This window comes from Chlorocebus sabaeus, chromosome 5 (genome assembly GCF_047675955.1).
Source record: "Chlorocebus sabaeus isolate Y175 chromosome 5, mChlSab1.0.hap1, whole genome shotgun sequence".
In the NCBI taxonomy this organism is placed as follows: Eukaryota; Metazoa; Chordata; class Mammalia; order Primates; family Cercopithecidae; genus Chlorocebus; species Chlorocebus sabaeus.
Genome location: NC_132908.1, coordinates 27,701,085 through 27,713,944, shown reverse-complemented (window position 1 = coordinate 27,713,944; position 12,860 = coordinate 27,701,085). Strand labels below are relative to the sequence as shown.

The window sequence follows — 12,860 nt, the reverse complement described above, 5'->3', positions numbered from 1 at the left end:
TAGTCCCAGCTACTCGGGTGGCTGAGCCAGGAGAATGGCGTAAACCCGGGAGGCGGAGCTTGCAGTGAGCTGAGATCTGGCCACTGCACTCCAGCCTGGGCGACAGAGCGAGACTCTGTCTCAAAAAAAAAAAAAAGAAAAAGAAAATATTAATAATAAAAAAAATTAAGTGGGCATGGTGGCACATGCCTGTGATCCCAGCTACAAGGGAGGCTGAGGTGGGGTCATTGAACACCTCAATGACCCCAACCTCAGGCAGGGGGGGTTGCAGTGAGCCAAGATCATGCCAATGCACTCCAGCCTGTGTAACAGAGCAACACTCCTTCTCAAAAAGGAAAAAAAAAAAATATGGACTCAAATGTGGAGAAACTGGAATCCTCACAGACTGCTGGTGCTAATGTCAAATGTTGCAGCCACTTTGGAAAAGTCTGGCAGTTCCTTAAACAGTTAACACCTAGTTACAATATAACCCAGCAATTCTTCTCCTCAGTATGTATCTAACAGTAACTGAAAACACCTGTCCATACAAAAACTTGTACATGAAATGTTCACAACAGCATTGTTCATAATAGCCATAAAGCAGAAGTAATACATGTTTCCATCAACTCAAGGAAGGATAAAATGTGGTATCCATACATTATTATTCAACATAAAAACAAATGAAGTACTGATATATGCTACAACACAATAAACTTCAAGGAACATTAATCTAAGTGCAAGATGCCAATCACAACAGACCACACATTATACATTATGACTCCATAGGCAAAACTAGAGAAACAAAAAAGTAGGAATGGTGGTCATTCAAGACTAGGAGGGATGGAGGGATTGAGGAATGCTAGCTAACAGGTGCAGTGTTTCTTTTTGGGGCCATGGAATGGTTCTGATTGTGTTGATGATTGTACAACTCTATAAATATATTACAAAACTATTATACAGTTTAGGGCCAGGCGTGGTGGTTCACACCCATAATCCCAGCATTTTGGGAGACCAAGATAGGAGGATCACTTGAGGCCAGGAATTCAGGACCAGCCTGATCAACACAGTGAGACCCCCATCTCTATTTAAAAAAAAAAAAAAAAAAAAAAGCTATTGTACACTTTAAATGGGTAAATTGGATAGTATATGACTTACAGCACAAACTGTTAAAAAAAAAAAAAAGTGGCAAGAGGCTATTATCTACTTGCAGAGCAATCAAAATTCAACGTATCATCCAAGATGGGGGAAAAAAAATTCAGCACAGACTACACGTCGTCACTCTTGGCTTTTCTCCCTCTACTCTCTACTTCCAACCAGCCATGACCAACCTAGCGGCTGGTCAGGTAAAGACCAAAGGTGGAGTCAATGGCAACGGTGGAGGGTGGGGGAGTAAGCAGGAAGCAAAGACTAAGCAGCAGCTCTGATTATAGTGGGGAAAACCCAGAGGGCCTGGAGGGACCCACTGGACCGTCCTTCTCCTTAGTTCTGGGTTACTTAAGCTGAAACTGTGAGTTTAACTCAACTACTACACAGACATGGGCCTATATACATAGTACAGGAAAGAAATGGCTACCAGAAATCATAAAAGGGACAGAGAAGAGTTCCTTTTACTGCCCATTTATTACCATGCAGGTTAAAAAACGGGAAAAGAGGCCGGGCGCGGTAGCTCACGCCTGTAATCCTAGCACTTCAGGAGGTCGAGGTAGGCGGATCATGAGGTACACACCCAGGGAAGAGAAGGGACTTGTCCAAATGTCACTCAAGTACTTGGTCCATAACATTAAGCTTTGTAATTCACCAGGTTAAATGTGACATCATTGTTCCATCCACCCTACCAATACTCCAAAGAAACTCAACTTCCTGTTCCCTCTCGAGGAAGTAAAACTTACCAGATAAAAAGGGGAACGAGGTGGTGGGGGGGGCTGGCGTCGAGGCCGGGGGCCACCAAACGAGGTAGCAGTGGAGGGAGGGCTGGGGGGATCAGAGCGCAATGTCAGTGTGTCAGGCTCATCCTTGGAAACAGGCAGCCGGGATACCATGGTGACAGGCAAGGGAGCGGCACCAGATGCCGAAACCGTAAGGGAAGATGCCTGGGAAGCTGGGGACTGTGTGGAGGCTGGGGCCAGCGCCAAGGTCTGAGCTGCAGCCGGGCCCAGGGTAGGAACTGGGGCAGGGCTCAAGGTCAGTGTCTGCACTGAAGCTGGGGCCAGGAGTGAAGCAGATGACGATGCTGGAGCCAAAGTCAGCGTGTGAGCTGCAGCTGGGCCCATCGGAGAAGCTGGAGCCAGAGGAGGTGCTGGAGCCAGAGACAGCGTCTGAGTTGGACCCAGTGGTGGTCCTGGTGCCAAAGACAGTGTCTGGGCTGGAGTTGGTACCAGGGATGATGCTGGAGTTAATGACAATGTCTGAGTTGGAAAGGGTCCCTGGGGGTTCCCCGTGCCCAAAGAGAGTGTCTGAGATGGAGATGAGCCTCCAAGAGTGGGTGCTAAAGCTGGGGCTAGGGCCAGTGTCTGTGTAGAAACCGGGCTCGGGAGAGGTGATGGAACCGGGGCTGGTAGCAAAGTTTGAGTTGATGATGAAGCCAACACAGGGGTTGGAGCTGGTACCAGTGAAGCTGAGGCTAAAGAGGTTCCTGGAGTAGACGATGGAGCCATAACTGGAACCGGAGTCTGTGATGAAGCCAGGACAGGAGCAGGACCTGGCGATGGTGCCAGGACTGGAAGAGGAGCCAGAGTAGGAGCTGGAGAAGGAGCCAGAATTGCTGTCTGTGGAGATGCCATAGAAGCCAGAGGGGTGGCTAGAGCCTGAGATGTAGAAGATGCTGGAGCCAGAAGGGAAGCCTGAGCTGGAGCTGGATTTGGTGCTGCCGGAAAAGGATTGGCCAGAGCTGAAGCTGGCACCAGGACAGGTGAGCATGCTGGGGCCACGGTTGAGTTCAACCCTGGAACATGTGAAGAGGTGGGAGCCAACAACAGAGGGTGACCAGGTGTCTGAGATGAAGACAGGGACGGAGCTGTGGCCAAACCTAGAGTCAAGGCTGATGCTGATGGGGAAGCACCAGATGGTGCCAAGGATGGAGGTCCAGGAGCCGCTGGGACAACAGGTGCCAGTGGTGGAGTCACACTGCTCAACAGAGCTGGGCCCGAAGCGGAAACAGGCAAGGGGGCTGAGATGGGGACGGTGAGTGGAGCCGAGGCTGGGGCAGGAAGTGTGGTGGGGACAGAGATGGGGAGTGAAGATGACGCTGGAACTGAGACTGTAGAGGACACAGGACTAGCAAGAGGAGAGGAGTTGGGAATTGGCATTGGAGAAGAGCCTGGCCCAGGGAGTGAGGATGGCACATGGAGAGGAGAAGAGATGGTCAAGGGGGCAGTTCCAGGGGTTGAAGCTGTGGAGAGAGAGAATGAGTTAGCCCCAGAATAACTTCCTGACCCTTTCCTGACTGTCCCACCTTTCCCTTACCCCCAAGCTTCCCATTTCCCAGAAGGCATTCACTCCCACAACATGAAGTCAAACATCCAAGTAATCTGACAACTTTAGATTTTCTTTCCCTCCAAGATTCCAGCAAATGTATCTTGAAATTAGGTCAGGGCTCAGGCAGCCCAGTTCTGGGGCCCACTACAAATCAAGGCAGTATGCTGATATGAAGAAACTTGCACTAAAACTAAGAAACCTTCGGGCAACCCCATCTCATCTCCATTCCTGACAAGGATTTCTGGCCTCAGCCACCTGGACTCACCACTGACTTCAGGTGAAGGACTGTGGACCAACTTGAGAAGAGGCCTCACCAGAGTGGGTGTGGGCATGGGGGCTCGGGCAGTACCCAGAGTAGGTGTGGGTAGCCGGCCAGGGGTTAACGTGGGGCGTGGATTCAACACAGCTGGAAGCCCAGAGCTCGGAGGCCGGGGTGCTGGGGCCAACGGAGGAACAGGAGTCAGTCCATCCCGAGGGGCTTGTCTCACTACAATCTTCACCACGCCTGTATTATTCACCATGGTTGGTGGCACTGCAAGAGGAAGCTACACTGAGAGGAAGGTAGAAAAGAAACAAGAGACCCAAAGGATGGAAGAAGTCCAGGGGCAGGAGAAGGTGGCAGACAGGTATCATAGATATTCGTAAGGGAAAACAACACTGAGGAAAGGCTGGACAGACAGTAGCCCAGCGCATGCCTGGAAGGACCAAGGCCAACAAGGGCTAAGGAATTAGGAAGGCCAGGAGCCTCACCCTGGTTAGCAGCAAGCGGAAGGCTGAGGCCAGTGGGGGCAAGGGTGGTGCTGGGGGTCGAAGAAGGCAGCACAGAGACAGGGGTAGGGCCAGGGGTCGGGGCCACGGCCTGGATGAGGGCCACATGGGCAGGCTGGCTGATGAGGTGGTGCTGCCCCCCTGCTGACACGAGGTGCACCACATTCCCTGGGTTAAGGGAAGAGAGAAAGAGAGAGAGAGAAGCAGCTATCAGCCTGAGGAGGGCAGAGGCAAGGCAAGAAGAGAGGGAAAGAACAGAGGGAATAAATTCTCTAGAATGACCTCTTCCCTATCTTTATCCAAGATCCCTCCAACCATGCCCGTTGGCCCCACCCACCAAAAGCTTGGGAAAGAAACATTAAGGCTGACATTTAAAAAAGTCACAAAAACAAAGAGACAGGGAAGAGGAGGAAAAAGGCAGGACAGGGGGTGGGTTTTACCTACTTTGCAGCGGGCGGGGCTGCCCCACAGCAAGCTGGCGCACCTGGGCACCAGTCAGTGTCAGCTTGTTGCCCTGGATTTGGAAGGTGAGAGGTTTGCTTCCCCCTGCATTAGCCACTGGACGTTGTGCCAGTGAGGCTAACTGCCCGATGCTGACCACTTCACCTGCTAAAAACAGAGAAGGCCTTATTGTACACAAAGTTCACCCTGCTTAACACCACTTCACAGACCCCAGGAAGCACACCTCTTCCCCGAGTGTCCAGTCCAACCAACCAAGCCTTTCCCACAATTTACTGTGTCCCAACAAACTCAGTCTCCACCTACAGCCTTTGGCTTTTGATGTGCTACTCCTTTCAATCCCATTTGCTTAGCAATCTCCTTTATATTCTCTAACACGGCCTGCCACAAGACTGAGTTAACCACCACCCTCTGCTCTACACTGCCCTTTTACCCCAAATACTTTTCTACCACTAGGCTTACCACTATTTATTCACATATGTGTCATCTCTCTATGTCAATTCCTTAAGGGCTCTTAATTATGATCTAACAACGTCTGGTGTAATACCTAACATGCTAGCTGCCTCAATTTTTTTTGACACAGGGTCTTGCTCATGATTGCAGTGGCGCAACCATGGCTTACTGCAGCTTCCAAACTCCTGGCTCAAGCAATCCTCCAACCTTGACCTCCCAAAGCGCTGGGATTATAGACATGAGCCATTATGCCTGACCCAGCTGCCTAAAATTTGATGCTGTCATAGTCCTGAGCTTTCCTCCCATCTCAAGTCCCTCACCACAGAGCCCTGGGAACTTACAGGGCAGGCGAGCTTGCATATCGGGAGATAGAATGAGGCGCTGTGGTGCAGGAGTCGGAGCTGGCACTGCTGTCGTGGTAGCAGTTGCCGTGGTGGTAGAAGTGGTAGTGGCAGCAGCAGGAGGGAAGGTGTAACCTGGTGGCACTGTCAGGGGCTTCAACAGGCTAGAGGAACCTGGAGGTGGGGCTGGGCTCAGTCGAACTGGGGCAGGTGGTGTTGGCTTTAGGGACAAGGTTGGCGTGGGAGGCCGTGAGGTCCCACTCAGGACTCCCAGGGGGGATGGCAACACTGCAGACACAAAGCAAACACCTGTCAGATATACCCTGACTAAAGCCTTGGCCTGGTCCCAGAAGCCTCCATCCTCCCTTCCAGCCCATCAAATACTAGACCCCTGTCCCCAGCCCAGCTCCTCAAACCCTTTAATTTCACTACTTCTTCCTCAGTCTGAACAACTTTTCTGAAGCACCATGCATCATCCTTGGCTCCCTTTCAACTCACCCTGAGTGAGAGAACCACTGTTTGGCTGCAGTGGAGGCAAGATGACAGGGCCAGGAGGCCGAGATGCAGGAATAAGGGGGGGTCCAGCAGGTGAGGCTGAAACCATCAGTGGTGCTGGCAGCACTGAGGGGGCTGGGCCAGGGCTGGGCTGGGCTGAGAGCTCAGGACCTGGAGGGGGTCGAACCGGGACAGGGCCCAGGGGCGTCCGTGGGTTGTTCACTACGACCACTGTCCGGCCTTCTTGCTTAGGTACTGGCTGCAGCATCCTATGAGGAAAAATTTAGGGAGTGGGTAGGGAGAGAAGGAGAATAAGAGGTAGCAAAATCAAAGAAAAGAAGAAAATGAAGCAGGGAGACAGATTATAAAAGCAAGATTATAAAAGCAAAGGAAAGGAAAGAGACCCAAAGGAGAAAGAGAAATAGGAATTTAAGATAATCAGAAAGCACCAAACAGACAGAATGGGAGAAAAAGTGACTAACACAGAAGCCCATCCCAGCACCCTCTTCTAGTTATTCTCTCCCCGATTCCCTCCACGTGTCTGCACCCATCCCATACAAATATTCCAGCCTTGTATCCAACTCTTTTCTTCCCATCCCAGGCCCCTCCGGCCAGCTTTCAGCCATTCTAGGAACCATCCCCTCATTCCTTAGTCCTTGTACCTGTTGACCTTCATCTTGACTGGCTTGGGCCGGGGTGGGGGATCAGGAGCAGTAGCCACCTCTAGCAGTACCCGGCGAGAGAGGCGGTGCCGGGGCAGAAATGTGTCTGTCTCATATCGAGAGACACGACCTTCCAGGCCAATAAGGTCAAATCGACCCATGTCTATCCGCTGCCACAAGAAAGAACACAAAGCACAGTCATAAAGAACAAAATCACACATCCTTCGAAATGTAGATGTAGCTGGAGGCCATTATCCTTAAGTGAATTAACACAGAAACAGAAAACCAAATACCACATGTCCTCAGACACAAGTGGGAGCTAAACATTGGGCACACATGAACATAAAGATGAGAACAAGACACACCAGAAACGACTGGGTGAAAGGGCTGAAAAACTACCTGTTGGGGACCATGCTCACAACCTGAGTGACAGGATCAATTGTACCCCAAACCTCAGCATCATGCAATATACCCCATGTAAGACACCTGCACATGTACACCCTTACTCCAAAATAAAAGCCTGGGCATGGTGGCTCAAACCTGTAATCCCAGCACTCTGGGAGGCCAAGATTGGGGAACTGTGTGACCCCAGGAACTTGAGATCAGCCTAGGCAACATAGTAAGACCCCGTCTCTACAGAAAATAAAAAATTAGCCAGGCATGTTAGCATGCACCTGTAGTCCCAGCTACTCAGGAGACTCAGGCAAGAGGATTGCTTGAGTCCAGGTGGCTGAGGCTGCAGTGAGCTATGATCATGCCACTGCACCCCAGCCTGGGCCACAGAACAAGACCCTGTCTCAAAAGAAAAAAAAAGTAAAAAAATAAATAATAGGCAGGGCACCATGGCTCACACCTGTAATCCTCCTACTTTAGGAGGCCAAAGTGGGCAGATCACTTGAGGCCAGGAGTTCGAGACCAGCCTAGCCAACACAGTGAAACCCCATCTCTACTAAAAATACAACCAGAGTGGTTGTGCACATCTGTAGTCCCAGCTGCTCAGGAAGCTGAGGCACAAGAATCGAGAATCACTTGTACCCAAGAGGCAGAGGTTGCAGTGAGCCGAGACTGCACCACTGTACTTCAGCCTGGGTGACAGAGTGAGACTCGGTCTCAAAAAAAAAAAAAAAGGCCGGGCGCGGTGGCTCACGCCTGTAATCCCAGCACTTTGGGAGGCCGAGGCGGGCGGATCACAAGGTCAGGAGATCGAGACCATGGTGAAACCCCGTCTCTACTAAAAAATAGAAAAAAAATTAGCCGGGCGCAGTGGCGGGCGCCTGTAGTCCCAGCTACTCGGAAGGCTGAGGCAGGAGAATGGCGTGAACCCGGAAGGCGGAGCTTGCAGTGAGCCGAGATTGCACCACTGCACTCCAGCCTGGGCGACAGAGCGAGACTCCGTCTCAAAAAAAAAAAAAAAAAAAAAAAAAAATAGTAGTAATAACACAATGCACAGTGTCAAAGATGCCAATTTTACAATAATTTATTGAATATGATGCCAAAAGCACAGCCAACAAAAGAAAAAAATAGATAAATTGGACTACATCAAAATTTGTAACTGGGGGCCGGGTGCAGTGGCTCACGCCTGTAATCCCAGAACATTGGGAGGCCAAGGCGGGCAGATTACCTGAGATCAGGAGTTCCAGACCAGCTGAGCAACATGGTGAAACTCCATCTCTACTAAAAATACAAAAATTAGCTGGGCATTGTGGCACTCACCTGTAGTCCCAGCTAGTTGGGAATGAGCCAGGAGAATCACTTGAACCCAGGAGGTGGAGGTTACAGTGAGCTGACACTGCACCACTGTACACCAGCCTGAGCAACAGAGTGAGACTCCAACTCAAAAAAAAAAAAGGGGGGGGGGGGGGGCAGGCACAGTGGCTCATGCCTGTAATCCCAGCACTTTGGGAGGCCAAGGCAGACAGATCACCTCAGGTCAGGAGTTCGAGATCAGTCTGGCCAGCATGGTGAAACCCCATCTCTACTAAAAACAAAAATTAGTTGGGCATGGTGGCGCATGCCCGTAATCCCAGTTACTGGGGAGGCTGAGGCAGGAGAATTGCTTGAATCCGGGAGGTGCAGGCTGCAGCGAGCCGAGATCGCACCATTGGACTCTAGCATGGGCAACAAGAGTAAAACCCAAAAAAAAAAAAAAAATTTAAAACGAGGTGGCCGGGCGCGGTGGCTCAAGCCTGTAATCCCAGCACTTTGGGAGGCCGAGACGGGCGGATCACGAGGTCAAGAGATCGAGACCATCCTGGTTAACACGGTGAAACCCCGTCTCTACTAAAAAATACAAAAACTAGCCGGGCGAGGTGGCGGGCGCCTATAGTCCCAGCTACTCGGGAGGCTGAGGCCGGAGAATGGCGTGAACCCGGGAGGCGAAGCTTGCAGTGAGCTGAGATCCGGCCACTGCACTCCAGCCTGGGCGACAGAGCTACACTCTGCCTCAAAAAAAAAAAAAAAAAAAAAAAAAAAAAAACGAGGTGTGGTAGCTCACGCCTATAATCCCAGGGCTTTGGGAGGCCAAGGTGGAAGGATCACTTGAGGCCAGGAGTTCAAGACCCATCTAGGCAACATATCAACACCCGATCTCTATAAAAAAATTAAAATAAAAAATAAAAAAATCACTCAAGTATAGTGGTACATGCATATAGTTTCAGCTACTTGGCCCAGGAGTTTGAAACCAGCCTGAGCAACATGGTGAGACACCATCTCTACAAGAAAACTGAAAAAAAAAAAAAAAAAAAAAAAAAAATTAGCGAGGCCGGGTGCGGTGACTCACCTGTAAACCCAGCACTTTAGGAGGCTGAGATGGGCAGATCGCGAGGTCAAGAGATGAAGACCATCCTGGGAAACAATGGTGAAACCCCATCTCTACTAAAAATACAAAAATTAGCTGGGTGTGGTGGTGCGCGCCTGTAGCCCCAGCTACTCAGGAGGCTGTGGAGAATTGCTTGAACCTGGGAGGCAGAGGTTGCAGTGAGCCAAGATGGCACCACTGCACTCCAGCCTGAGGTCAGAGCGAGACTCCGTCTCAAAAAAAAAAAAAAAAAAAAAACCAGGCATGGTAGTGCATACCCGTGGTCCCAGCTAGTCAGAAGGCTGAGGTGGGAGGACTACTTGAGCCCAGGAGTTCAAGGATACAGTGAGCTATGATTGTACCACTGAACTCTAGCCTTGGTGACAGAGATAGACCTTGTCTCGAAAAAAAAAAAAAAAAAACAAAACACCAAAAACAAGTGTTTGCACATCAAAAAACACTATCAACAGAGTGAAGACAACTCACGGAATGCGACAAAATATTTGCAAATCATACATCTGGTAACGGTTTAATTTCCAAAGTATATAATGAAGTCCTACAGCTCAACAACCACCACACAAACACCCAAAATAAACAAGTCTTCAATAGACATTTATCCAGAAATATAGACAAGGGGCCAATGAGCACATGAAAAGATCCTTGACAGCCCTCATCATTAAGGAAATGCAAACCAAAACCACAATGAAATACCAATTCACACTCATTAATATGAGTGTAATAAAACAAAGAACAGGTAATGGCAAGGATGTGGAAAAATTAGAACCCTTGTGCCCTGCTAGGGTGGAAATGTAAAACATGCAGCTACTATAGAAAACAGTGTACAGGTTTTCCCAATATGCAAAAATCGAATTACTGTATGTTACAGCAATATTCCTTTTAAGTAAATACCCAAAGTAAAAAGCAGAGATATTTGTACATCCATGTTCATAGCCTTATTCACAAGAGACAAAAGGTGGAAAGAATCCAAGTGCCCACTGATAGATGAATGGATAAACAAAATGTGATGCAAATGCTCCCAGACTTACGATGAAGTTACATCCCAATAAACCCTTAGCAAATCGAGAATTTAATGCCCTTTAATACCCTTGACAAGCCCATCAAAAAGTAAAAAACTGTAAGCTGAATCATTCTAAGTCCAGATGCTCCTCAATTTACAATGGGGTTACATCCTGATAAATTCACAGTGAAGCCAAAAAAATATTAAGTTGAACCATCGTTAAGTCACATGACTAGAGTACAATAAAACTAAGGGAATGATACTTAGGGGAGTAATAAGGATGCAAAAGTCAGACCCCAGTCTAACGAAAAGAGGTACATGGTTGGGGTAATGCCAATAACCTTTATATTTCACATTAATGGAATCATACTTACCTGGAGGGGATGGACATCCGTGGCCCTTAGCACCAGAGAGGCGGTGCTGAAGCAGATGCCTGGGGTGATGAAAGGGGAGGTAACCGGTCGAGGGTCGAACAGATTTGGATGATTGCAAACTTTTCTCAGCTGCATCAAAATGTTGATGACGCTCATGAAATGGCCTGTGGCTAGTGTCTCCTTAGTTCTAGGGAAAGAGGAAAAATAAATGGGACGCCCTAACAGCCACCTACACTTCAATCTCGAGTCCCAGGGCCCACCCTCCTTCCTCCCTTACGTGGTTTGTGCCATGAAGTCATCATAGAGACAGCGTTGACGCTTGGAGAGCCTGCAGCGGATAACATGCTCATACTTTTTGGGCATCTGCTTCTCAACATCCACCTTAACTCGGCGCAGTAAAAAAGGCCTCAAAACCTAAAAGCAAATTAAGCAGGAGGCTAAACAGGAGAACTTAGGCACCAAACCCCAGCCTAAGCCCCTCAGTAAACACGAATGGAGCCATACGGCACACCATATCAGACACCAACCACACAGAGATGAGTCAACTGCAAGCCCTCAAGGGATCTGCTGTCTGCTGAAGGAGACAGACACAAAATGATACCACGACACAGGAAGTGATATAAGGAAGCACTGTGGGCAGACCAACTATGCAGGAGAGAAAACTCAAACTAGATTTTGAGGAGTGATTGTAAGTTTACAAGATGATGCAAATAAATCTAGAAGATGAGGAGAACAAAAACTGTGGCCTTGATGGGAAATAAAACGAAAGGCAAATCTGAAATCTCAGAAGATAAAATCCGATAGGACATAGTCATCAATGTCTACAGTGACATGGAAGAAGCAAGGGAGGTAAATGAAGGAAAAGTAACAGTTAAGGAAGACTTCCTGTTTTCTAGCTTAGTTTACCAAATGATAGTGATTGACCAAGATGGCCTTTTAACAGGCTATAAGGCCAGAGATGTCTAGCTTAGAACAGTGTTGAGTTCAAGAGGAACTTTCAATTAATGATACCAAATCAGAAATTTAAATACAGGTCAAGTGATCTAGAAAGTCAAGGACTTTTAGTACAGACTGGAGAGTCTTTATCACATAAGAAATAGTCAAAGCTTTAGGAATGAGAAGGCCTGTGAGATATGTAGACTGAGAAGACAAAAAAAAGTAAAGATTGGAATGCTGAAAGATGTTGTGATTTAAAAGCTGGGCAAAAAAGGAGAGCCAAAGAAGACCAGAGAGAGAAACACCAACAATATGAAGTTGAAGAAATCCAGGTAAAGAGAAATCCAAGCAGGGACCAATCAGCAGTACCATTCTACTCAAAGACAATAAGGACAAAAACATCACCATTAAAAAAGAAAAAAAAACCGGTTGGGAATGGTGGCTCACGCCTGTAATCCCAACACTTTGGGAGGCCAAGAGGGACAGGGCGGATCATTTGAGGTCAGGAGTTCGAGACCAGCCTGGCCAAGATGGTGAAAACTGCCTCTACTAAAAATAACAAATATTAGCTAGGTATGGTGGCGCAGACCTGTAACCCCAGCTACTCAGGAGGCTGAGGCAGGAGAATCACTTGAACCCAGGAGGTGGAGGCTGCAATGAGCCAGATCACGCCACTGCACTCCAGCCCGCAGGACAGAGCGAGACTCTGTTACAAAAAAAAAAAAAACAAAAAAAAAGGCCGGGCACAGTGACTCACGCCTATAATTCCAGCACTTTGGGAGACCAAGGCAGGCAGAACAAGAGGTCAGGAGATTGAGACTATCCTGGCTAATATGGTGAAACCCCGTCTCTACTAAAAATACAAAAAATTAGCTGTGCGTCGTGGCGGATGCCTTTAGTCCCAGCTACTCGAGAGGCTGAGGCAGGAGAATGGCGTGAACCCGGGAGGCAGAGCTTGCAATGAGTGGAGATCGAGACACTGCACTCCAGCCTGGGCAACAGATCGAGACTCCGTCCAAAAAAAAACAAACAAACAAACAGAATGGATGACTAAGATGAGGTCATTCAATCTGGCAATGGGTAGTCACTAAAACATTGCAGCTT

At 48.6% G+C, this 12,860-nt stretch overlaps 1 protein-coding gene across 5 annotated transcripts in view; it reads right to left on the bottom strand.

Moving 5' to 3' along the window:
- The window catches only part of SRCAP (Snf2 related CREBBP activator protein), a 43,866-nt gene that overhangs the window by 14,142 nt on the left and 16,864 nt on the right, over positions 1–12,860 (bottom strand). For 4 of the 5 annotated variants that reach the window (XM_007990154.3, XM_007990151.3, XM_007990159.3 and 1 more), the window contains exons 17-25: positions 11,098–11,234; positions 10,821–11,007; positions 6,632–6,801; positions 5,973–6,238; positions 5,475–5,762; positions 4,666–4,830; positions 4,204–4,389; positions 3,719–3,985; positions 1,869–3,367 (exon numbers count right to left, since the gene is read on the bottom strand). In XM_007990154.3, the coding sequence (XP_007988345.2) occupies positions 1,869–3,367; positions 3,719–3,985; positions 4,204–4,389; positions 4,666–4,830; positions 5,475–5,762; positions 5,973–6,238; positions 6,632–6,801; positions 10,821–11,007; positions 11,098–11,234 (3,165 nt within the window). The remainder of the gene's footprint in view (positions 1–1,868; positions 3,368–3,718; positions 3,986–4,203; positions 4,390–4,665; positions 4,831–5,474; positions 5,763–5,972; positions 6,239–6,631; positions 6,802–10,820; positions 11,008–11,097; positions 11,235–12,860) is intronic. The other variant, XM_073015309.1, reaches the window with a different exon arrangement.